General features: G+C 36.2%; 1 protein-coding gene across 3 annotated transcripts in view; it reads right to left on the bottom strand.

The window, feature by feature from the left end:
- The window catches only part of RC3H1 (ring finger and CCCH-type domains 1), an 83,623-nt gene that overhangs the window by 29,240 nt on the left and 28,782 nt on the right, over positions 1 to 25,601 (bottom strand). For all 3 annotated transcript variants that reach the window (XM_035010768.1, XM_035010770.1, XM_035010769.1), the window contains exons 2-8: positions 18,845 to 19,223; positions 14,741 to 14,861; positions 13,372 to 13,611; positions 12,754 to 12,929; positions 9,038 to 9,238; positions 5,478 to 5,610; positions 584 to 702 (exon numbers count right to left, since the gene is read on the bottom strand). In XM_035010768.1, coding sequence (XP_034866659.1) covers positions 584 to 702; positions 5,478 to 5,610; positions 9,038 to 9,238; positions 12,754 to 12,929; positions 13,372 to 13,611; positions 14,741 to 14,861; positions 18,845 to 19,075 — 1,221 coding nt within the window. In that variant the 5' untranslated portion in view covers positions 19,076 to 19,223. The remainder of the gene's footprint in view (positions 1 to 583; positions 703 to 5,477; positions 5,611 to 9,037; positions 9,239 to 12,753; positions 12,930 to 13,371; positions 13,612 to 14,740; positions 14,862 to 18,844; positions 19,224 to 25,601) is intronic.

Below are 25,601 nucleotides of genomic sequence, written 5' to 3'. Positions count from 1 at the left end.
AATAAAAGATCTAGTGAACCTAACATAAATCACGAGGGCAAAATAAAGTTATTGGGAATAAAATGAAAAACTGTAGTCATACCATAAGCTATTACGTTTTACTGTCATATATTTCATTTAAAAGTATTTGAGGAAAATTTGGCCCTCTTGCACAGCAGACATTATATGAATGAATGAAAAATGTTAAAATACTACTACAAAAAAAGCATTTATACAAATATATGAACAGTACTGGACAGATACAGCATTAAAAAGTGATATATATTGTCAAACTAAAATGTAACAGTAACCAAAGAGAATCATTTTACTTAACATAGAACCTTTAGCACAGAATCAAACGCTGCTATATATCCAAAGTGAAAAATGACTCCAGTGCAACATTAGACCCACAGGATTATTTCATTCCATTGTTGCCAGATAAAATCACTACACAAATCCATTAAACTGGGTGTAAACCATATTAAAGTAATTTATAGTTTCTATAGTCAGAGTCTCAAAATATTCATGTCATCTTGTTGGTTTTGTTTGTATCTGTCGTAACATCCACAGTGGCTTACTTCTAAGTTTCCAACTTCCCCCTTACCTGCTGTTGATCTGCTCCCTTTTTGCTATGGTTCTGGATATAGTCTACTAGCCCATGTACCACAGTCCGCACAGCAACCAGTCCATTTTCCAGCTGCTCCCAAGTAGGAGGAGGAGCATCTACACAACAAATCAAAAAACTTTTTTAAATGATGTTTTCAATATTTTGCCCAATATTATTAAACTAACAAAAGAGTTAGTGTCAGCCCTTCAGTGAAATCAAGTTAGGCTTCATACAGCTTTTCAGGTAATAACGTATTCACCTAAACATCATTTTAAAGAATGGATTGTAAAGTAAAATAACTACAGGGACAGGGAAGGTAGCATAAAGAAATTATGTAGGCCAGACAATAAATGGCAATCACCATTAGACACTCAGCGCTGGGAATGATGACAGAGAGACAGAGACGGGGTCTGTGCTGAACTGTAGAGTGTGGCCCACATCTAAGGTTATGGTTACTATTCATCTTTAGCTGATTGCCGTTACGTGACGATGTAAGGCTGGCACTCCAGATACACCGCTGTTTCCCAGGGAAAACTAAAATTTAAGATTTTCATGTAAAATTACCCAATTTCAAGTTTTACCTAAAAAATTTAGAATATTGTGCAGACCAACACTGTGTGGACCAAACAAAACTTAACTGTGGACTAGCCAATTTGTAATGGCCATTTTGAAATTCTGCATAAATGAAGTATTGGTAAACAGAATGTTTAAGAAGTCTGAATGAATAGAAGAGTCACTATATAAAGCAACTCTGCTATATATCCTCTTCATTTAATATTTGTCTAGTGTCAGTGTTGTGATTTTATAAAGGAAAAGTTAACCACAAATATGAAATATTCTCTAGGAGAAAATATAAAAAGAAGTGAGAACACAAACATAGAGATGAATTCCTCTTGGAGACACTCTGAGAGGCTTCTAGGTGATGGCTGTGAATGAGGCTTTGAAGGACTTCCACTTGTGAGTTTCACTTGGAAAAAAAAAACTAAGATATAGAGAGGGTGAAGAGAACAGTCATATAAAAAAGTAGTTTGGAACACCTACTAAGTCCCAGGTATTGTTCTAGTTGCTAGGGAAGCAACAGTGATCAAAACAAAAAACCATTATATCCAAGGAGAGGAGACAGACAATAAATAAGATAATCGAAATATAAATAATTTACATAATGATGACTTGAATAAATAGAGCAAAGAAAGGGAGTGGGACTGATATGTTTAAAATTTTAGACTGGGTGGCCTGAGAATGTCTCCTTGAAAAGGTTACATTTGATTAAAGACCTGAAAACAGAAGGGGAATGAGTGTGCCTTGTGGATATATTAGGAAAAAAATGGTTCTAGGAAAAGAGAAAAATAAGTGGAAAGGCCCTGATGTGGGAATATGCCGGGCATGTTCCACGGAGGTCAAACTGGAAAGGAATGAATTAGGTAGAAAAGAATAGGAAATAAGCTTAGAAAGAGGTAAAGAACCCCACATCACTTGAGGCTTGGTAGGTCATGGGAAAGATTTTCGCTTTTACTGACCAACAGAAAGCACTGGAGATTTTTTTTCAAGATTTTATTTATTTATTTTTAGAGAGCGAGTGAGTGAGAGAGCACGCGTGTATGCGAGCAGGGAAAGGGGGAGAATCTGAAGCCGACTCCATGCTGAGTGTGGAGCCCAACCCAGGGCTCAATCAGTTCTGGAGAATTTTTGAGCAGACGGGTAACAGGATCACTCTAGTTCTTATGCTAAAACCAGACAGACAATAGGAGGCTATTCTGTAATCCCTGAAGAGAGATGAGTATAGTAGCAGTGAAGGTGATAAGCAGATGGATTCTAGATGGATTTTAAAGGGAAGGGCCTACAGGGTATGCTATTGGATCAGATGTACCACATGTGAGAAAGAAGAGTTGAAGAGATCTCCAAGGTGTTTGAACTGAGGAAATGAAATGGAAGGTTGTAGTTGCCACTAAAAGGAATGGGAGGTGGGGTTAGGGCAGTGTTTGGAACTCACTTTTGGACAGACTAAGTTTGAAATTCTTTTTTTTTAAAAGATGTTTTAATTTATTCATTTGAAAGAGAGAGACAGAGAGAGCACAAGCAGGGGGAGAGGCAGAGGGAGAGGGAGAAGCAGACTCCCCACTGAGCTGGGAGCCCGATGTGGCCCTCAGTTCCAGGACCTGGAGATCCATGACCTGAGGCGAAGGCAGACACTTAACCATCTGAGCCACCCAGCTGCCACTAAGTTTGAAATTCTTACTAGATATTCAAGTAGGCCTGCTGGATGTTGAGCAGGCAGGTGGATATACAAAAGAATTCAGGAAGAAGTTTTGGGCTGATATACTACATGTTTCACAGATTCTAAATCAACTGCAACATACACCATTATTTTATGTGCCACCAAAATAAAAAAGATTGTTAATTAAATTACACGTCATTACTTACATAGATGCATCCCAATTTCAGAAATGCTAAGATCAAAAGAAATGTGGACTTCAGAACTGATGAAATATAGTAAATTTGTGAGTCATGTAAATAATATTTAAAGCTATGAGACTAGATGATATTATCTAGGGAATGGGTATAATTAGAAAAGAGATACATGTATTAAACTCTGGGAGCAATCCAAAAGTGCGAGGGTATGGAGATGAGAAATTAGCAAAGAAGGCTCAGAGGAGGGTCCAATAAAATGAGAATGAAACTCGGAAAGTCAAGTGAAAAAAGTGTTAAGAGGATCAGAAAGTGAACAACAACATTAAATGCTGCTAACAGGTCAAATAAATGAGAACCAAGAACTGATGTCTGGATTTAACTTCATGGAAATCACCTGTGACCTTGACAGAACCGTTCTAGTTGACAGTAGAGATAAATGCCTGATTGGAGTGAGTTTGAGAGCATGTTTAAAAAAAAAAAAAGAAAGAAAGAAAAATAGTAGTAGGTGGATGGCAAATGTTGTCCAAGTGGGTTATGATGACAGGAGTAATAGGATGTTTGTATGTTGACAGAAATACTCCAGTAGAGAAGGAAACTTGATGATATAAGAAACAGAAGTGATATGAAGTGATATACTTCACAAGATGATATTAGGAACATGAGAAGGGAGAAGGGCCTGAGCTTAGAGGTACAGTTTATCCACTGTTATACAAGGACTGCAGACTATATTGGCACAGATACAGATAAACAGGTTGGTGGTTGATGGGGTGGTGAACTTGTGGAAGTGCTCTTTTGATTCCTCAGAATGAGCAAAGCACAATAGTGAAAAAAGAAAAATGTCGACTATATTCTAGGAATACATCTGATCTGGTTTGAGTAAGCAATTTTGATAGTAAAAAAATTTTTTTAAGATTTTATTTACTTGAGAAAGAGAGAGAAAGACAGAGAGAGCACACAAGCAGTGGGAGCAGCAGAGGGAGAGGGAGAAGCAGGCTCTCCATTGAGGGAGCCCAGTGCGGGGCTCGATCCCAGGACCCTGACATCATGACCTGAACCGAAGGCAGACACCTAACTGAGCCACCCAGGTGCCCCATTGATAGTAAATTCTATAAAGGTAGATTGATAAAAAAATAAAATAAAATAAAAAATTAGAGGGCCCTGGAATGCCACTGTCAAGAGTGGCATGGGGTGTCATTCAATAAGCAATGGGGTGTCACTGAAAGTTTATGAGCACAGAAATAAGATCAGAGATGTGATTTATTTTGCAGCAGTAAGTGGGCTGGACTGTAAGAATTGAGAGTAGAGGAAAATGGAAGGCATCCAGTCTCAGGTAAAATAAGGCCCTCACCAATGCAGTATTAACCAGCATGGGATAGAGGGATATTGTGAAAGAACAGATAGATCCTGTTGTCTGAAATGGTATGTAGAGCAAGTAAAAGGAAAAGATACAAGCTAAGACAAGAGACTCGGGTTTTAAGTGTAAATACCTCAGACAATGAGGTCATTTAACAGAGAATACAGGAGGACGAGCTGGAATCAAGTGAAGAAGAATTTGCTTTGAAGATCAGAGATGATGAAGACTCTCAGAAAGCATTTGGGAAAGTAAGTCTGGAGTGATGAAGAGACAACAATGATAAGAGATATTTGGGAGTCTATTTTCTACAGAAAGTGATACCCAATGAATGACCTGAATCATCAATAGAATGCAAAAAAACCAAAATTCCAAGAACACAACTGGCCTACTCCTTAGTGGGCAGGAGGGAAGAGTGGTCAAAATAAGACAGAAGGAGCATTTAAACAAGTCAGAAAGAAACTATGAGAGTACAGAAAGATAAGGTATCAGGAGTTTCTATATTGAGGAATTAGCCGACAACATTATCAAATGCTAAAGAGAAATCAAGTAATTTGAGGACTGAGAAACCGCCTTTGGAATTCGAAACTGGGAAATTACTTGTGAATATTAGGAGTTTTTTAGCTCAGGTGCAGGACACAAGCTAAAAATACCTTAGATGTGAAAAATGAAAGTTGGGTGATTTTCAGGTCAAGGGCAAGGAGCAAGAAAAGGGTTGACAAAGTAAAAATATGCAAGAGAGGATACCTGATGAATTAGACATTATCATCACAGAGTGGGGGAAAAAATGGGGCCAAGAAAATGCAACTAAGGACATAGGATACAGAAAAAATTAGAGAACCTGTGTTTTGTCAAAACAGATGAGAATAGTAAATACAGCACAATTCTGTGATATGGGAAGGATCCCAGAGTGAATCTACTTCCCTAGTGAAGTGAGCAGGAAGTACAAAGGTTTTAAATAAATACTGGTTGAAGCAATAAACAGATGGACAAGGTTGGGGCAGAAACTTAAATACTGTGTAAATGGGAAATTCTCAAGGAATGTAACAAAAGATAATTAATTAAAAGAATCACTGAGCAGCACTGAGGCACTCATAGGACAGTCCATTAATTTCCCTTAGGTTTATTTACCTGGACTAGGGTCAATGTTTGCCAATAGCTCCAAATGGGGTCTTAGTCGGTTCAAATTTGCTGGATCTCCAGTTCGCTGGAGAGCAATTGTTAGTTCCTGAACACTTTGTGCAAAAGAGGCTGGGGTCTGCAACTTAAAAACGATAAATATTAACTTTCCAAAAACCAGCTAATCCTTTTAAAGTAAAGATTATTTACAATATTGCAGTCATTTTTGCAACTTATTATATTTAATTTTATCCTCCCACACATTCCAGGCTTTGGCCAAACTGGATTACTGGTGCCTGAGCAAACCCTGCACTTCCCTGCATTCACAGCTTGGCAGATTGTAAACTCTCTTCCCTCTGATGGCACATTCCTCAAATGTGAGCCCTTTCTCAATTCCTCAATTTGGAAGTATACTCTTTCTGTCTTAACGTTCTTAGAGCACTATATTAGTTTGGCTCTTGGAGTGCTTCCAAAGAACTGAAATTTGGAGTCTAGAGATAACACTATACAATACCAAGAACAATGAAACTGAACTCAGTCAAACTGAGCTTGAGTTCAGGTTTTGTTAGAGACCACAAATCATGACACCGGATATAATCTTTATGGACTCAATCGAAGTCCATCTGTGATATGGACTAAAAAATTTCCAAAGTCCACTCCAGCTCAAAAATAATCTTATAATGGTTTGGGATTCTTGGAAGCTATCAGGCTGTATATTTTCCTCAAGCTTAATTAATGACACACTTTCTTACATTAACTCCCTAAGAGGCCCTACATATACGACCTTTAATAGGGGGAAATTGATTAGATTATAGTAACTAAAGGTGCTTACTTGGAAACATTTATTAATATAGATGAGACCCTAAAAGGTCACTCTTTAAAAGGTAATTTTTTTTTAAAAAAAAGCATACATTTTAAAAAACATGAGAAATAACCATTCAAATGCTAACATGCCTTTATTCAATTTTTTCATCTTTGCATGCTTTTTATAAACTTAAAATCATTTACACACTTATGGTTTTGGCTACCATTAATATTATAACAAAAGCATTTTTCTACTGCTAACCATTTTTATTATGAAATATTTTAAACTGTCTAATATAATGACAACACCCATGTATCCATCACTGATACTTAATAAAAATATTACACTTTTTTAAAAAGAAACTGAATGTTATTTATCAGCTGAAGAGAGTATCTGTCTTGAAATAACTTATTTTAATGGCCATATAACCGTATTCTGAGCAGAGAGCTAGATAACTTCTTTAACCATCTGCTTATTTTCTACTTTATAAATAATGTAGCAATTAACACTTTTGAACTCATAACCTTTTTCAAAGTTTGGATTATTTCCTTAAAATATATTCCTGGAAAGAGCAAATTTGATCAAAGGACATGAACATTTTTGAGTTTTTATTCACTGACAAATTGTTTCCCAAAGGTTTTAACTAATGCATTTTACAAACCATAAGCAATGTATGGCAATATATGTCTCTTTTGCTAATTTAATAGGCAATATTTGTAATATTCGTTTTAAATGTGCATTTAATTATTACTGGGGCTGAATTTATCCTATCAATTACATATGTTTCTTCTTTGTGAACTGATAATTCATGTTTATCCATTAATTTATTATGATTATTGCTTTTCATATCACTTTTAATAAATTCTCTGTAGGGTCCAACACAGTAGCCATTAGCAGTATGTGGCTATTTAAGTTAAAATTAATAAAATAAAAATGTAGCTCTTCAGTTGCACAGTCACATTTTGGGTGCTAAACAGCCGTGGGTGGCTAGTGATCACCATATTAGTGCATATATAGAACATTTTCACTACCACAGAAAGTTATACTGTTCTAGATAATAAGATGCCACATACACTGCAAAGTTTACCAGTTTGTTGTAAGAAGGTCTCTGGATATTAAATTCAAACTATTGCTCATGATGTGAAGATACTGTTACAGGATAAATTATATAGTCTAGTTCACACAAAAAGGTCAACCTGCTTGTAGAACCTTTATAAAAGCAAGCCAAGTTTCTCTTCAGAGGTAGAAAGTTACTTCTTTAAGAGACCATTACTAAGGTTTCAATACATTATAATCGGTCAGTTGCATAATTTCAGACCTAGGAGTTGCAGGTAAAGTTTGGGCAAAGGTATCTAGAAAAGATTTATAGGACAAAACAAGTAATATACATTATACTGAAAATTGTGTAACAAGCATATAAAACACATTCCCCAATTGTCCTTTGACATCAATACACTACTCATTCAAATAATCCTTTCTTGGGAATAACAAAAAGTGACAGAATAGTCTGGAAAGATTTGGTGGTTAAGAACAGGGATTCTAGAGTCAGTATACCCAACTTCAAATCCAGCCCTGTCACTGATTACCTATGTGATCCTGGAGAAATGTACTTAATCTATCTCCCTGGGACAATACAGGGTTATTGAAAGAATTAAATGGATTATTTAAAACGACCAGGCACCAGTAAACTCTCAGTAAGTGTTAAATAGTATTATATTTGATCTACCCTTACATCTTGATCTTATTTCTTTATATTAAATGTGGGTGGACTCTAAAGTATAATCATCTCTCTAGTTTTAAGTATTTAAGGTAAAATAGTAAAAGTTAATGCTATCATAACATATATATTTACATGGTGCTTTAAGACTTCCTATACTTTCATATACTTCATGTTGAATTACAACAAAAACAATTATAGGATTATCCTAGTTTTAATAGAATTAAATATAGCACTTAGAGCCAGCAACAAACAATGGAGCCTGACCATGTGTACTCTAGTGATCTTTTATCATAACAAAGAAGAGATAAAGTAGAAATAAGTTTATTGAAAATTTGATCAAACCTAGAATGACTGGTAACTTATTATGTGAAATTATTGTGGCTAAGAATCATAAGAAACCTCAATGTATACATTCTCCAGAACACTGAATGGCTGTTACAGGAAGACAATAAAGGCATTTAGAAAATGGGTTTAATTAACACAATGATTAAAACTCAGGGAACAAAACAAGAAGGGAGAGAGGCAACAATAATAGAGATGGAAGACTCTCAAAATAAACTAGAGTGTGCCGGATAAACTATTATAACACTAGTCAAATCTTATATGAATAATGTCAATTATACATTAATTAAAAAAACCCTTTATATAAACAAACTGGTATTACTATGTGACAAGCTATGATACTCAGCTACAGATAATGTAATTTATTATTTTTTTTATTCTTATGTTAATCCCCATACATTACATCATTAGTTTTAGATGAAGTGTTCCATGATTCATTGTTTGTGCATAACACCCAGTGCTCCATGCAGAATGTGCCCTCCTCAATACCCACCACCAGGCTAACCCATCCTCCCATCCCCCTCCCCTCTAGAACCCTGTTTGTTTTTCAGAGTCCATCGTCTCTCATGGTTCCAGATAATGTAATTTATAAGAGCCTGACACACAGTATTCACTTTAACATACATTTATTAAATAAATTACTAAATCATGAATTACCAAAACTCCAAGATTAGTCCAAGAAGTAAGGAACAAAAAAGGGTCTACCTTGTCAATAATTGACTGCATATGAGACTTGTGAGACTGGTCTCCATAAAGTAAAGAGGACCATTGGTCTGGTGCAATTCGTAAGCCTGCTTCCATGGCAATTTGCACTATCTGGGAGTCATGTTCTCGCCGCAAAGCTTCATAGGTTCTAAATTCTTCTTTTAGCTGCATCAAAGAAGAGTCTTCATCACGTTTGGTGACCTAGTAAGACATACATAATCTCATGAGTCAGGTAAGAAACAAAATGAGTTTATACTTTATATGAGCATATATAGAGAACAGATAATTTTTAATAACAAATTTAACAACAATAACAAGATTAAAATGGAACACACAGTTTTGCCTGTAAACCATTTCTGCCTTTAAAGACATCAAAATCTTGTGAATAGGTCTTATGGAAAGAATGAGTATGTGCTGGAGGAAAATCCCAAGATTGGATAGACCTTAACACATATATAGAGTTTAAACTGTATATGTGTAGATACGCATTTTTGAAAAGAAGAAAATACTCGAGGCACCTGTCTGGCTCAGCCAGTACAGCATGTGACTCTTGGTTTCAAGGCATGAGCTCAAGCCCCACATTGGATATGGAGCCTACTTCTTTATATATACATACATATGTACACACACACACACACACACACACAAATAAAGCAATGACTTAAAAAAAGGAAAGAAAATATGCAATTATCCTGGAAAAAAAACCCAATGTATGTTTCTTCTTCATAACTGTGGATTATTAAACTTGGGCTTGCCTGGCATTGAGCTGGCTAATACTCCTAAGTGAAAGAGCTTCAGTCAGATGCTTGTATGATTCTAAAGATGATTAATCTGTGCTTAGCTTAATTTTCCACAGAGTTTTGCAGGCTGGGCCACCATCAGAAAGTATAAAATAATAATGATGATAATATCTTTTAGTAATTAAAATGATTAACCTTTATTGAGCCCTTAGTATGTACTAGTCAGTGTGTTAACTTATTTACCCATCATACTGACATTAACTCATTTAATTCTCTAAACTTGTTGAGGTAGGTACTATTGTTATTTTTGCTATATTGCTACATTTTGAATCAAGCTAGGTTTAGGCCAAAGGCTCAAGAAATCAAAGTTGAATAATTTTTTTTTAAAGATTTCATTTATTTGAGATAGAGTGAGAGTGAGAGAGAGCGAAAGAGAGAGAGAGAGAGAGCATGAGCAGGTGGGAGGGGCAGAGGGAGAGGGAGAAAAAAGAATGCTCTCCACTAAGCAGGGAGCCTGACGCAGGCATCAATCCCAGGACCCTAGGATCACGACTTGAGCCAAAGGCAGATGCTTAGCCAACTGAGCCACCCGGGTACCCCCAAAGTAAAATAATTAATTCTAGTTCAGGATCATCTGTATCCTAATATATTTCAGAATATATTTTACCTTGTTAACCTTTTATGCCCATAAAGACTCAAATTCCTCTAGTAGAAAATTCCCATTTTTTTCTTCCACCAAAGAAAACTACAGCAAGACTTCTAGGTCATCCTGATTATATTTTTAAATGTATTCCATTCTTATCAGAAGAAGGTCTAACTTAAATTTTGTTAGGTAAGTCCGTAAAAGACCAAATAGATAAAAAAAAAAAAAAAAAATCAAGAACTAGAGTCACAAAAACAAAAAATATCTTGCCACTATTCAAAGGCAAGTCAAAAGACCAAATGCATTATGTGGATGTATAAAAACACCCTCTCAATATAGGCTAAACCTTATTAAAATGTAGAATGTTTTCTATAAGATATACTAGGGTTCTCTGGCCTTGGTCCTCAAAACTGTCTTTTAACTAAAAACAGTCAAAGATTTCTAAGAGATGCATGTCTAAAGTAAGTCCTGGAACTATACTGTACTAAGAAGGACCAGAATTATCCCTGTCTGAAAAGGTTTTCCTTTAAAGATTTTATTTATTTATTTATCATGACCTGAGCCAAAGGCAGACACTTAAGGACTGAGCCACCCAGGCACCCCTGAAAAGGTTTTTCAAATGGAAATAAAAGAGATGCTAAAAGGATGCAGCCAGAACACGGCTATGTGGACACATACAGCTATAAGGAAGAATGGAAAATGCCTACCGATGTGACTTCCACAAAGAAAATGAAATAGGTATTGGTAGATACTTAACAGAAACTCTGCCATGTTGAGTAAAATTTAGGGTATGGACCTATTGTGATGAGAGAAGATAAGTCTTCTCATGATGGAGATTGTAGGACACATTACCAGCAAGAGAAGAAAGCAGGTAGACAATGAAATAAAGGGAAATAATCATGACTCAAATGAAAAATAATTGGATTTTTACAAATTTCCAATCTCTTTTCAATTACTATTAATGCTTTTAATTAGGATTGAGAGAGGTTCACTGTGGGTATTCTGGGGTTTTTGGACTAATTTTTCACAGGGGGAGGATGGATTTCCTTTTCTTTCCTTTTATTTTTTAAGCTTGTAATATTGTATCTGTCTGGTGCTGTTATTAGAGAAAAAAGAACTCTGGAAGCAGACAGACATTCTGAAGTATATTCCAGATTACACTGTACAATCATGTTATTATAATCATTACAACAAATGTGAGTTATTTGGGGACAATCTGAACTAGCTGGGAGTTATTTTGGCTAGAGTTTCTGACAGTTCCAGAGGTATCTAAGGCCAAGGACAGGGTTGGGTACAGACCTGGAGTGCACACCTCATTTTCATTATATATATAATCTGACTCTAGAAAGAAACATCATAATGTGGGCATTTAGTTATAGAGCTTTAAAATTTTTTTAAAAATTAAATTGGTATGCTTTTGGGGCACGTGGTTAAATGTCTGCTTTCAGCTCACTGAGCCCCAGGTCAGGCTCTCTGCTCAGCGGGGAGCCTGCTTCTCCCTCTCCCTCTGCCTGCCACTCCCCCCGCTTGTGCTCTCTCTCTGTCAAATAAATAAATAAGATCTTAAAAAATATATAAATAAACTGGTATGCTTTCCTGTTGATTTTGTAAACCATTCTATCTTTCTCAGGAAATGAGAAAATAAACTATAGTAGACTGTAGGATTTTTTAGTTTGAGTGTCAGATGAGGGGACATGGTGACCCAGGAATGGATATCCTTATAGTTTGTATGAATTAAAAAATTTTTAGAGGCATGCCTCCCTGGTCCATGAAGTACTAGTTATGTGTGTGTCAGAAGCAAGAAGCCTTGACACTAAGAAGTCAGGAAAACAGGATGAATGATAAATGATACACAGTGAGCATTGATGTTTGAAGCAGTGCTGATTCAATTGGGGATACAAAAGAATATGTGCGGCATTACTATATATACTGAAAATGAAATGGCAAATGAACTCCAGTACTCTATATGTGGAATTACAGCAGGAGCAAAGAGCAAAATGAAACTTCTTGCTTCAATTACTCTCTGTTCAGACCAATTCTGCATATGGTCTTGGTGAAAAAAATGACACAGCTTATTAGACTCTTCAAATATAAAAATCTATAAACCTTAGCTATGTTGTTCAATATCTAATATACAAAACTTAATATAACAAGTTTTAACTTTAATAGGACACCATTTACATTCTTTTTATTTATTTTTTTTACATTTTTGAAAAGAAAAAAATTACTGAAATTTTCTGAGGGGCAACTTTATTAAACTCAAAGTTGTACTACTTAAGTTTGGGAAAAAGACAATGTTTCCTTTTAAGCTGAAATTTAACATTAGTTCATACCTTGAAGCAGGAAGCTCTATAAAGGAGCTGGACAACATGCCCAATGCTAGTTTTAGAGGCCTGAGGAAACCGCGGCTCCAACCTTTGCACCACAAAGAGAACCAATACTTTTCTTGACAAAGCAGAACCATCTTCCAAGGCCAGGAGAACCAGCTTTAAAGCTTCCTCCTGCATTGCTAGGAAAAGTTAGGCAAAACCAAAATTTATCACGTACAAAGATAAGATAAATTTATTTATCAGAAGGGCAATGTTTAATAATTTCTGCAGGTACCACTCGATGGGCAACACAACACAATAACACATATTCACAGTTACACTTTCTAAACATTCTGGGGCAATTTTATATTACACTCTGCATATTTTATTTAAGAAAGCAGATAAAAAATTAATACATTCAAGAAAAACCTCTAACAAACTGAAAACTTTTAACACTGAGAGAAGTTTTACATGGTCTAAAATACTGACATGGAATTACCGAAGCCATGACTGTCAAGTGGGATATTTCTTGGTAACAACAGAATACTACAAAGAACTAGACTTTGTACATCACATTTATAGTTCTTAACACCATACTTTTAGAATTACTAGTATAGTAAATATCAAACTTTAATCACATACCTGGTCCAAGGAACTGGCAGCCCCTAGCCCTGACTGCTGCCCAAAGATTAGAGGAGAGTTGCTGAGGATTCTGGTGCTGAAGAATGAGCTCTGTAACTGTTCGTTCACCTAAAGATCGAGCTGCTCTCATAGCACGAATCCTGCCTTCTTCTTCCACTAGTTGGCAGTGGACCAGAGTCACCAGCTTCCTCTGCATTGGGCGACTCAGAACACTCTGAGTAGTGCTATTCAGACCCACTCCTTTAAAAGAGAGTAAAAGGTTATTTCTAGGTTTACAATGCAATTTTAGAGTCCAGAAAAACTTCCTCTGATGGGCTGACTGACTTACGCATACATGAATAATTCCCTGTTCTACTAGAATGTTTAAAATAAATAATGGATAAAATTATATAAAGCCTAGTTTGCTTTTAAAAGTATACAAAAGCTGTTATCTCATGTAAATATAACACTCATTACAACATTAAATATATCATTATTCATCATAACCATGGAGGAAAAAGGGGAAAAGGCCAGACAACATTAATAATTAGTTTAAGACTCAAATCTTGAGGTCCTAACAGTTATGGCACATTATTTCATAATGGTTAATTTTACCTTCCTAATGAAATAATAAGCCATAATGGCAAGGCAGTTAAGGGCAACTTCCAATTTTATTTCACTCCCTATGGCACACCATATAAAACTGAATAGAAGGCAGACAATCCAGAGTTGTCAAATGATGGAGAGCCCTTCTGAAACCACTAGTATATTCACTTAGTTTTGCAACTCATTCAAATGTTTTCAACATCACATAAACTCTAAATTCACTTATTTGATGTGGTTTGTAATGATATTATTTAGTGTTTGTGGGTTTGATTTACAATAAATAAGTGAATTTCATTAGCATTCACTTAGAGGCCACAATTTTTTTAAAGATTTATTTATGGGGCGCCTGGGTGGCTCAGTTGGTTAAGTGTCTGCTCTGGCTCAGGTCATGATCCCAACGTCCTGGGATCCAGTCCCATGTCGGGCTCCTTGCTCAGTGGGGAGCCTGCTTCTCCCTCTCCTCCCCGCTTGTGCTCTCTATCTCTGTCGCTCTCTCTCAAATAAATAAATAAAATCTTAAAAAAATATGTAAGTACAATAAAATATTGATTTATTTTAGAGAGGAGGGGGAGGGACAGAGGGAAAGAGAAACTCAAACTCTGAGCTGAGCACAGAGTCTGACAGGGCTCAATCCCGGGACCCTGAGATCATGACCTGAGCCGAAACCAAGAGTCAGACACTTAAATGACTGTGCCACCCAGGTCCCCCCATAGCCCACAATTTTTATGATAATAAAAACATCTTTAATAAACATGTTTAGCATGGATAGTTGCATCTGATTTACCTCTAGCACTGCTGAGTGGTTTCAGGTACAATGCTAACTCTTCTACACATTTCTTGGCTTCCTCATAATGCTTTGTATCTTCAACCCCACTACACAAAGTAATGGGGGGCTGCTCCGGGACCTTGAGGTCAAAAGAAAAGGTCTGTATGAGTACTCATTAATTAAATGTTTGATTGAGTATATTCTATGCACTGCTACTCTAACTGTGGTAACATCAAAGCTCCCACTAAATTTTTTGAATTCCTCCAAAGGCCTTTTCTATACTAACACACAAAATTTAACGCATTATTTTGGTTTTGCAATAGCTTTACTGAAATATAATTTGCATACCATATAAGTGACCCACTTAAGATATACAATTCAATGGTTTTTAGTATATTCATAGTTGTGCAACCATAACCACAATTTTAGAACATTTTCATCATCCCTCCAAAGAAGGCCATACTTTTTTAAGTCTCCCCTCCCATATTTCCTTCCAACTCTCCACCAACCATAGGAAAACACTGATCTATTTTCTGTCTCTATGGAGTTGCCTATTTTGGACATTTCACATTAACAGAATCATAGATTCATATAGTAACTTCCAAAGTGGCTACACGATCTTTTATTTTCACCAGCCATTTCACCAAATGAGTTCTATTGGTCCACATTCTCACCAGCATTTGGTATTGTAAGTGTTTTGGATTTTAGCTATTCTAATTGGTGTGTAGCAGAATCTTGTTTTTTAATTTACAATTCCTTAATGACAAATATGTTGAGCAACATTTCATTTGCTCATTTGCCATTTGTGTATCTTCTTTGGTGAAGTGTCTATTCAGATCTTTTCCCATTTTAAAATTATGTCCTTTTTATTACTGAGTTCTCAGAGTCTTTAATATATCCCAGACACAACTTCCTTTCAGATATATGAGTTACAATTACTCTCTCCCATTCTGTGAGTTGTTCTTTCACTCCCTGATGGTGTCCTTTGAAGCACAAAGTTTTAAGTCTTGATTTAGTTCAATTTATCTTTTATTCCTTGTGCTTTTCATGTCATATCTAAAAAAAACCACTGTCTACTCCAAGATCATGAAGATTTATGCCTGTATTTTCTTTTTTTTTTTTAAGATTTTATTTATTTATTTGACAGCGAGAGAATTAGTGAGAGCCGGAACACAAGCAGGGGAAGTGGGAGAGGGAGAAGCAGGCTTCCTGCTGAGCAGGGAGCCCGAAGCAGGGCTCGGACCCTGGAATCATGACCTGAGCCGAAGGCAGACGCTTAACGGCTGAGCCACCCAGGTGCTCCATGCCTGTATTTTAAGAGTTCTGTAGTTTTAGCTTTTGCATTTAGCCTTTGGTTCATTTTGAGTTAGTTTTTGAATATGGTGTGAGGTAGGGTCCAAATTCATTCTTTTGCATTTGGGTATCCAGTTTTCCCAGCACCATTTGTTGGAAAAACTGTCCTTTACTCAATGAATGTTCTTGGCAACATTGTCAAAAATAATTTCATATGTGTGTATTTATCTCTGGGCTCTGTTCTATTCCATTGATCTACATGTCTGTCTTTATACCAGTACCACACTGTCTTGATCACTGTAGCTTTGCAGCTTCAAAATCTGGAGTGTGATTCCTCCAACTTTGCTCTTTTTCAAGATTGTTTGGCTATTTGTGGTCCATTCTGATACCATATGAATTTTAGGATGGTTTTTGTTGTTGTTGTTTCTGCAAAAAGAACCACCACCATTGGGAGTTTGATAGAGCTTGCACTGAATTTGTAGATTGCTTTGGGTAGTACTATGATCTTAACAATATTAAGTCTGCCAATCCATTAACACACAATGTCTTTCTATTTATTTATGTCTTCTTTAAATGTCTTTCAGCAATGTTTTGTAGTTTTCAGTACATAAGTCTTTCGCCTCCTTTACTAAACTTATTCCTAAGTATTTTATTATCTGATACTACTGTAAGTGGATTTGTTTTCTCAATTTCCTTTTGGATTGTTCATTGCTAGTGTATAAAAACACAACTAATGTGTTGATTTTGTATCCTGCAACTTTGCTTAATTCATTTATGAACTCTAACAGCTTTTTAATGGAAATCTTTAGAGTTAAAATAGTGGCTACTATATATTAAAATGCCCTATCCTTGTTCCTCAGAATGTTAAAAATAAAACTACTCTACGATCCAGCGATTGCACTACTAGGTATTTACCCACAGGATACAAAAATACAGATTCTAAGGGATTACATACGCCCTGATGTTTTATAGCAGCATTATCAACAATAGCCAAACCATGGAGAGAGCCCAAATGTCCATCGACTGATGAATGGATAAAGAAGATGTGGTATATATACAATGGAATATTACTCAGCCATCAAAAAGAATGAGCTCTTGCCATTTGCAATGACATGGGTGGAGCAAGAATATATTATAAGTGAAGTAAGTCAGTCAGAGAAAAACTACCATATGATCTCACTCATGTGGAATTTAAGAAAGAAAAAAGATGAACACATGGGAAGGGGGAAAAGAAAAAAGGAAAGAGGGAAACAAACCATAAGAGACTCTTAACGATAGAGAACAAACTGAGGACAGATGGAGGGAGGTGGGTGGGGGATGGGCTAGATGGGCGATGGATATTAAAGCAGGGCACTTGTTATGAGCAGTTGGTGTTGTAAACAAGTGATGAATCACTGAATTCTACTCCAGAAACAATATTGTACCATATGTTAACTAAAATTTGAAAAAATAATAAAATGTCCTATCCTCAAATACAAACATTAGTTGTTTCAGTTAAGATATAACAAGGTCTTACTCATTTTGTAGAAAGAGTTAGTTCGTCTTTAGACAATTTTATGAAAAAAGTAAGCCTTGGTTATTTGCTATTATAATAGTATATTTCTAAAATTATTACCCTTAGTAAGTCTATTTTTTAAATGTTTCCAAACTATCATAGTGGGATTTTCAAAATAAAGAGAAATGATTATAAAATGAAAAATTAAGTACAAGAAGCAAAAGGATCTATTGCACTTTCCCTTTTGACAAATATTTTGTAGTGTTGTTGGTGACATCACAAAAGAGGTTTAAAAAAAGTTGTCCTTTTGAATAAGCTATTCTCGAACTGCTCTCTTCATTTCCAACATACATAATATCAACCTTTCCTACATTTTAGCAGCCTATATCAAGACTGATCTAGAGAACATTAATGGGGCCAGATCCAAAGTTCCAGTATATTCATTCAGAAAATGATTTATGGTAAATATATGGCATTTCAGACTCACACTATGCAAATTTAGTAAAGGGTTACTTAAGTAGGGGCGCCTGGGTGGCTCAGTCGTTAAGCGTCTGCCTTCTGCTCAGGTCATGATCCCAGGGTCCTGGGATCGAGCCCAGCATCGGGCTCCCTTCTCTGTGGGAAGCCTGCTTCTCCCTCTCCCACTCTCCCTGCTTCTGTTCCCTCTCTCTCTGTGTCTCTCTCTGTCAAATAAATAAATAAAATCTTTTAAAGAAAAGGATTACTTAGGTAAATCATATCTAGCTTTCAAAAGCCTGCCTCCCTTGGCTTTGTGAAATCTTCTGAAGATACTACTAATCTCTAAATTTGAGAATACAGACATTAAATTTTAGAGTATTACCATCAGACTTGCTAGACTAACTTTTATATTGAGATACCTAGGAATATTTGCTCCTATTCTAGAAAAATGGTTCCCAATATGCTCTATAGTTCTTGTCACCATCTTCATCTTTCATTTCAGTTAGTGTCTACTAAGGAAAACTGTCTGAAGTAGCTTCACTTTTCCTATTAAGTAAAATGCAATGGTTATATGAGTAATATTTTCCTCAATATTAAGAGGTCCTTTAGGTTTCTCTAGTGATCTGAACAGCTCAGATTGTTGAGAAAGGCTGAGCACCAGACTGAATGGCTGTTCCTGCGCTATGACCGAGGAACACTCCACTACCACAATCCATCTCCCAACACACTGAAATAAAGGATTTGCACAGTACTGAATAGAATTTTATCTATTTAGATAGAACGCAATGTTGCCCAATTTTAATTCAACAAGTTTCCCTTAGGAGGAAAACACATACACTCAGACATTAAAAACAACAGTAAGTCACCCATCTTACCTGAGCACCCACTAGCTGCAGCAGAGCTGAGTTCACGGGGAGGAGCTCAATGTCTGTGTTGATAGTGGTCTGGTCAAAGGGGCAAGCCTTGCGGTGGAGCTTATTCAGGCACATCTTGCAGACAGTATGGCCACAACCCAAACTGATGGGCTTTCGAATTGTTTCATCAAAGGTCTGAGTGCAAATCGGGCAGGAGAGGAAATCCGTCCATTGTGGAGCTTGTACAGGCATTGTTACTGGAGTTACAATTCACACACACACACACACACAAAATAATCTAAAGCAAAGATTCCACTGGAATCAAAATCTTTGAAAAAAGTTTTGTTTTTTTTTTAAATATCTTCTGTAGATACAGTCAGCACATAGTGTGAAATATAACCTGGAAAACAAAAAAAAGAGAGAGAAAAATCAGTGTCTTCCTTTTCAATTAAACTGTGCATTCACACTCTACTACCTACAACCTTTGATACCACATTTATATCATTATAGTACATTGTTTTGCACTTTTATAGAATTAGAGCCATAACAAAACATCTAGTTTTATCCTCTCACTGTAGAGATGGGGAATGGACCCCAAAAAGAAAATTACTTGCTCAAGGTAACAAATGAAGTTAGTAATAAAGTTAGATCCAGTATCTAAGTCTCTGAAGTTTATTGAAGTCTATGATTATATTGAAGAATTAGCCTTTTAGGTGGTTAATAATATTATTTCTTGATTTGAACACTAGTTACATCAATCTGTTCGGCCGTGAAAATTTATCAAGCTCTACATTGATGAAATGTACACTTCTGTGCATGTTACACCTCAATAAAGAGTTTTTAAAAATTGGCCTAAGGTAAAAACTACCTTAAATATTTTATCATCAAATTGGGTATGGGTGGGGCTCCTGGGTGGCTGAGTACATTGGGCATCTGCCTTCGGCTCAGGTCATGATCTTAGAGTCCTGGGATGGAGCCCCAAGTAGGGCTCCCTGCTTGGTGGGGAGCCTGCTTCTCCCTCTCCTCCCTGCTCTTGCTCTCTCTAGCTATCTCTCTCAAATAAATAAATAAAACATAAAAAAAAAAAATGGGTACAGGTAATGAGATAACAAAGAGTCTGTGGGCTTTTTTAAAGTTTGTTTTTAAGGGTCTTAGATATTGTTAAGAATTTTATTTACAGGTAGTTATCTTTAAGCCCCTGGTATGGCCTATATTTACGGCTATTGTGTGTTGTATTAGAACAACTGCATAGTTAAAATTATTTACTTCAAAAGATTTTTTAAATTCTCAAATTTATGAATGATAGAACAATTATAATTCAAACTAAAATCAAATTTCATTGTCTACCCTCTGTTTTTGGCAGAGGATAATAGCCAAATCACAAAACTCATCACCTGTGTCTAATAGAAATTCTTTTTATATATAGAATTCAACCTAAAACTTCCAGCACATATCTTAAATAATACCTACTACACTTACTCTGTTAGGTTCTAAAAATGAGAACTGATGCACAGAACAATAAAGTAACAGTATTACAAGGTTCTTCAAGATTTGATTATGCTCGAGAGACTGCTTAAAGATGAAAAAAATTATTTAAGCTGTAATTAACTATGGAAGTAAATCATCTATATATCTTATTCTTTGAGCATTATATTTAATTCTTGTTTTCCTGAAATAACTCAACCTTATATGCAAGCCCATTATTGATGAGAGAGCAATTTCCATTAGATATGCTAACAATGTATCTACTCATTCAACAAATATTTACTAAGCACTACTATGTGCCAGACTGAATTGGGGAAACAGTGAAACAGCACAGTCATAATATCTGCATTCTGAGTAATCTTAGTTTTGTTTAGGTTTTTGCAAAGTGTGCTGTAAGATAAATGGATTTTACCAAGTTAATTTTATGTTCAGGATGTTAAAATTAAAGTTATCTGCATGTGTGTTAAAACGGCCCCTGCAATAACAAGAATGAGTAAATAAATTGCTCACATCTTGATTTCTATAATGTTTTAAAGATAAATACTTCTAATAAAATAGATTTAATCAAATAGATTATGAGTAGCTCCAAGTATTTATATTAAATTATTACTACTTAATAAATTGAAACTCTCATCTGGAATGGTTAAAAAAAGAGAATACAGTATCTAACTACTCTATTCAACTGCAGACTCAAATGGTACATTTGTATATGGGGTTAGAGAATGCTCCAAAATAGAGAAAAAAAGAGGTAAATTTTTAGAAGACATAATACTCAGAAAAAAAGAAGTAGGTTATTAGTCATAAACTGCTTGCTGAACCTGATTAAATCAATGAAATATCACCCACATGAACTTTTCTATAGATTAGCACGGCAATTTATATTAATGCCTGCGAAGAATCCGATCTTGATCTCTGCAAAGTAGAGTTTAATGGTTCCTTCCTTTTTATTAGTACGGCCTTGTAGACAACTTAAAATTTGTTAATCATAAGTAAAGATAAAACACAGCACTTTATTCTCTCAAACACTAAACTATACAAACCCCAAAGGGCACAAAACATAAATATTTTATTGTACATTGTTATAATTTTTACTATTTACACAGCTATGTGCCACATACAATGCTAAATGCCTTACACAGAGCACTTATAAAAGGTAGATAATTACTGTTATCCCATTTTACAGATTTGAGAAATGGAGGTTTAGAGAGGCTGAGTAAGATAAAAAGAAATAGAGCTAAGATATTAAACTCAGATATTCTGGCACAAAACCCAAACTCTTAACCATAGCACCATTCACAAATTAAAGGTTAAATATAAAGAAGGAAGAACTACTTGTGACTTCATCCAAAAACCAATGACACAAAGCTGCCCTAATAGCTACTGACCTCACAGCAATTCTGCTAAACTTATTGCCAAATCTAATGGTCAGGTCATTGTTCTAATCTCATTTGTCTTCTCAATAAGGTATGAAATAGCTGACTACTAACTTCCTGCTTCTTGAAAGTGTCAATGAAACACACTTCCCTCATCCTTTCCAACTTGCTGTGTTTTTGATCTCTTAAACTCCTAAACGTTGGAATCATCAGATCTCTATTTAGAGTTTCCTTTTCTCATCATTCTTCAGCTAAAATCCTGAAACAGCTTTCTATTAGATTTAAAGTAAAATCTGGATTACTTATTCTGGTTTATGAAACCCTAAATGATATGACCTATAATTCTACTTCAACTTCATTTTCTAACACTTATCCCCACCACCCCAGGACTGTCTAGCTACTCAAGTGAAGCTTGTTCCCACCTTATTATGTAGTATGAGCTATTCTCTCTCATCTTTGAATTGGAAGCCACTCTTTATCACTTAGATGCCACCAAAAATGTCAAGCCCTCCCTGACCACTTAAAACTCTAAATCACTCTCTAGTCCATCACTATATTTAAATTCTCCATAAAACATTTCCATCATCTATTAAGTAGCATTTTCTTTCTTATATTTTTATCTGCATACTTAATATCTATCTTCTATAAGAATATATATTCTACAAGACCTGAGACCTAATGTGTCTTGTTCACTATGAAAGCTATAGCTCCTCACTACAATTTAGGCACACTAAAAATTTTGTATATAATTTCAGAGAGTTCACAGACCTATGGAAATCTATTCAGAAATCTCTAAGGTACTTAAAAACTCTAAATTAAGAAATTCTAATCTATATTATTCCTTAATGAGTCTTAAAAAAATACAAGTAGGGGCGCCTGGGTGGCTCAGTCGTTAAGTGTCTGCCTTCGGCTCAGGTCATGATCCCAGGGTACTGGAATCGAGCCCTACATCGGGCTCCCCGCTCTGCGGGAAGCCTGCTTCTCCCACTCCCCCTGCTTGTGTCCCCTCTCTCGCTGTGTCTCTATCAAATAAATAAATAAAATCTTAAAAAAAAAATTACAAGTAAATATTTGAGATTTATTACATGTCAGACACTGCAATATGGAAACAAGTAGAAAATACAGTCACCATCAGTTTTACAGACTTGAAAACTCATGGCTCTCCTACATGATCTCAGATCTGTGCTGCCATAACAAATTTTCCAAATTATTCTGTTTTAACAAGAATTGTTTAAAATACAATCATAAAATTTTACTGGCAAAAGATACCTTAGAGATCATCTGCTTCTAGCCTAATTTTTCAAGGTGAGATGCCTAACATTTATTTCTGCCCTATCAAAAGCAAGTATTACTAAGCTTTTTCAAACACCTCTTTTCATTTAATCTTTAAAACTCAAAGAACGGGATGCTGGGTGGCTCAGGTCATGATCCCGGGGTCCTGGGATCAAGTCCTACATAGGGCTCCTTGCTCAGTGAGGAGCCTGCTTCTCCCTCTACCTGCCACTCCCCATGCTTGTGCTCTCTCTCCCTGACAAATAAATAAAATCTTTAAAAATAGATAAATAAAACCCAAAGAACTGGAATCACTTTCCTTCTTTTTGCAGAGAAATAAAATAACATTCAGAGAACTCTAGGCAAGGTCACACAGATAGTAACTGGCAAAGTCAGGAAGACACAGCCACCTCAGGTCAGTACTTGACACTGAAGCCTATGTGCACTTTCCACTGCACCAATTTGACATGGAGAAGACCAAAAGGCAAGACAAGTAAAATAGTTACAAAGTCATGCAGCTTGATAATGGCAGAGCTAGGATTAGAAACCAAGTTTCCTGATTCCTAGTTCTAGTGTCCCCTGCACCCCCACCAGAATGCCTTGCATATAAACCTATCCCCAAACACCTGATTTTTAAAATATCCTTGCATACTAAAACCACAGTTAACAATATTTGGCTTGGAGGGTGCCTGGGTGGCTCAGTTGGTTAAGCGACTGCCTTCGGCTCAGGTCATGATCCTGGAGTCCCGGGATCGAGTCCCGCATCAGGCTCCCTGCTCGGCAGGGAATCTGCTTCTCCCTCTCCCACTCCCAGTTTGTGTTCCCTCTCTCGCTGTGTCTTTCTCTGTCAAATAAATAAATAAAAATCTAAAAAAAAAAACAAAAAACAAAACAATATTTGGCTTGGATCAAAGATTCCATTAATCTTGGAAATAATATGTAAAATTATATACACATGCTCATTCTTCTGGGAATAAGGCCCTGACTTTTATCAGATTCTCAACGGTTTTATTTGGGGAGGAAGAGAGGGGGAAGATAAATATCACTGACTCAGACATATTGAAATAAAGTAACTGGTGAAAACATAAGAATATAAAAAAATTAGAATGGGGCGCCTGGGTGGCTCAGTCTTTAAGCGTCTGCCTTCGGCTCAGGTCATGATCCCAGGGTCCTGGGATTGAGCCCCGCATTGGGCTCCCTGCTCGGTGGGAAGCCTGCTTCTCCCTCTCCCACTCCCTCTCTTGCTGTCTCTCTCTCTCTCTGTCAAATAAATAAATAAAATCTTAAATAAATAAAATTTATGACATTTATATATATATATATCCTTTGTATTTGCACAATCTCAACAGACTCTTATAAATTTTTTAAAAGTGATGTTCGTGTGCAAACATTTTTTTTACATGGTTACACTGAAGTGTCTCCCTCTCACCCCTATCTCCCATCTCTCTAGTCCTCATTTCCACCCCACCTCCACAGATAAACCACTGTTATTATTCTCTTTTCAGTTTCTTTATTCATCTAGGTCAAATATATATTATTTATTGGAAAGAAAAAGCATTTTATTTATTTATTTATTTTAAAGATTTTATTTATTTGACAGAGAGAGACACAGTGAGAGAGGGAACACAAGCAGAGGGAGTGGGAGAGGGAGAAGCAGGCCTCCCGCAGAGCAGGGAGCCCGATGCAGGGTTCAATCCCAGGACCCTGGGATCACGACCTGAGCCGAAGGCAGACGCTTAACGACTGAGCCACCCAGGCACCCCCTAGAAAAAGCATTTTAAATGATGTTATTTACAACTCTTCCATCTCTTTCTTCATTAAACCAGTTTTTCTTAGAAATTATACCTAGAGGGGTGCCTGGGTAGCTCAGTCAGTTAAGCGTCTGCCTTTGGCTCAGGTCATGACCTCAGGGTCTTAGGACTGAGTCCTGCATGGGGCTCTCTGCTCATCGAGGAGTCTGCTTCTCCCTCTCCCTCTGCCCCTCCCCCCCGCTCGTGTGTGCATGCTCTCTCTCTCACATAAAATCTAAAAAAAAAAAAAATTATACCTAGAAACCTTTCCCCATTCCCAGTAAAAATTAAACAGTCCGTTACTTGCAAAAAAATGTTTTATTGGTCTTTACTACGTGCCCAGCACTGGGGGATAAAAAATAGTGAACAAGCAAGTCATTCCAAGTCTGCATAGACCTTACATTGTTTTCCTTCATTACCTATATAATGTATAATGACACAAACTAAATACATGACTCCAAGGCATGGTAAATGATATTAGGTAAAGGTAAGAGACAGGGAAATATAAATACATATAACAGAGATAATCTAAAGAAATTGGGGTGAGGTTGTATGGGGCACTGCTTTCCTGAGGAAGTGATATTTATGATAATACTTTAAAGATGAAGAGTAAATAAAAGTTATGGGAAGAACAATGCATAATATGCATGCAAAGATTCTAGGTAAGGAAAAGCATAACCACAGGCGCTGAGACTAGAGAGAATATAGTACCAATGGGGAGCTAGAAAAAAAAACAAGAGGGAAATGAAAAACAAAAACAAAAAGCAAAGAACAGAGCAAGAGAAATAGCGATGAGATTAGATGAAAGAATCAGCAAGGGCCAAATAACACAGGATCTTTTATCTCCTATTATTGTAC

The sequence above is a fragment of the Mirounga leonina genome, unplaced genomic scaffold (genome assembly GCF_011800145.1).
Source record: "Mirounga leonina isolate KUSES-001 unplaced genomic scaffold, KU_Mleo_1.0 Mir_154, whole genome shotgun sequence".
Taxonomy (NCBI): domain Eukaryota; kingdom Metazoa; phylum Chordata; class Mammalia; order Carnivora; family Phocidae; genus Mirounga; species Mirounga leonina.
Note: the sequence above shows the minus strand (reverse complement) of the source record. Positions and strands in the feature narration are given on the sequence as shown.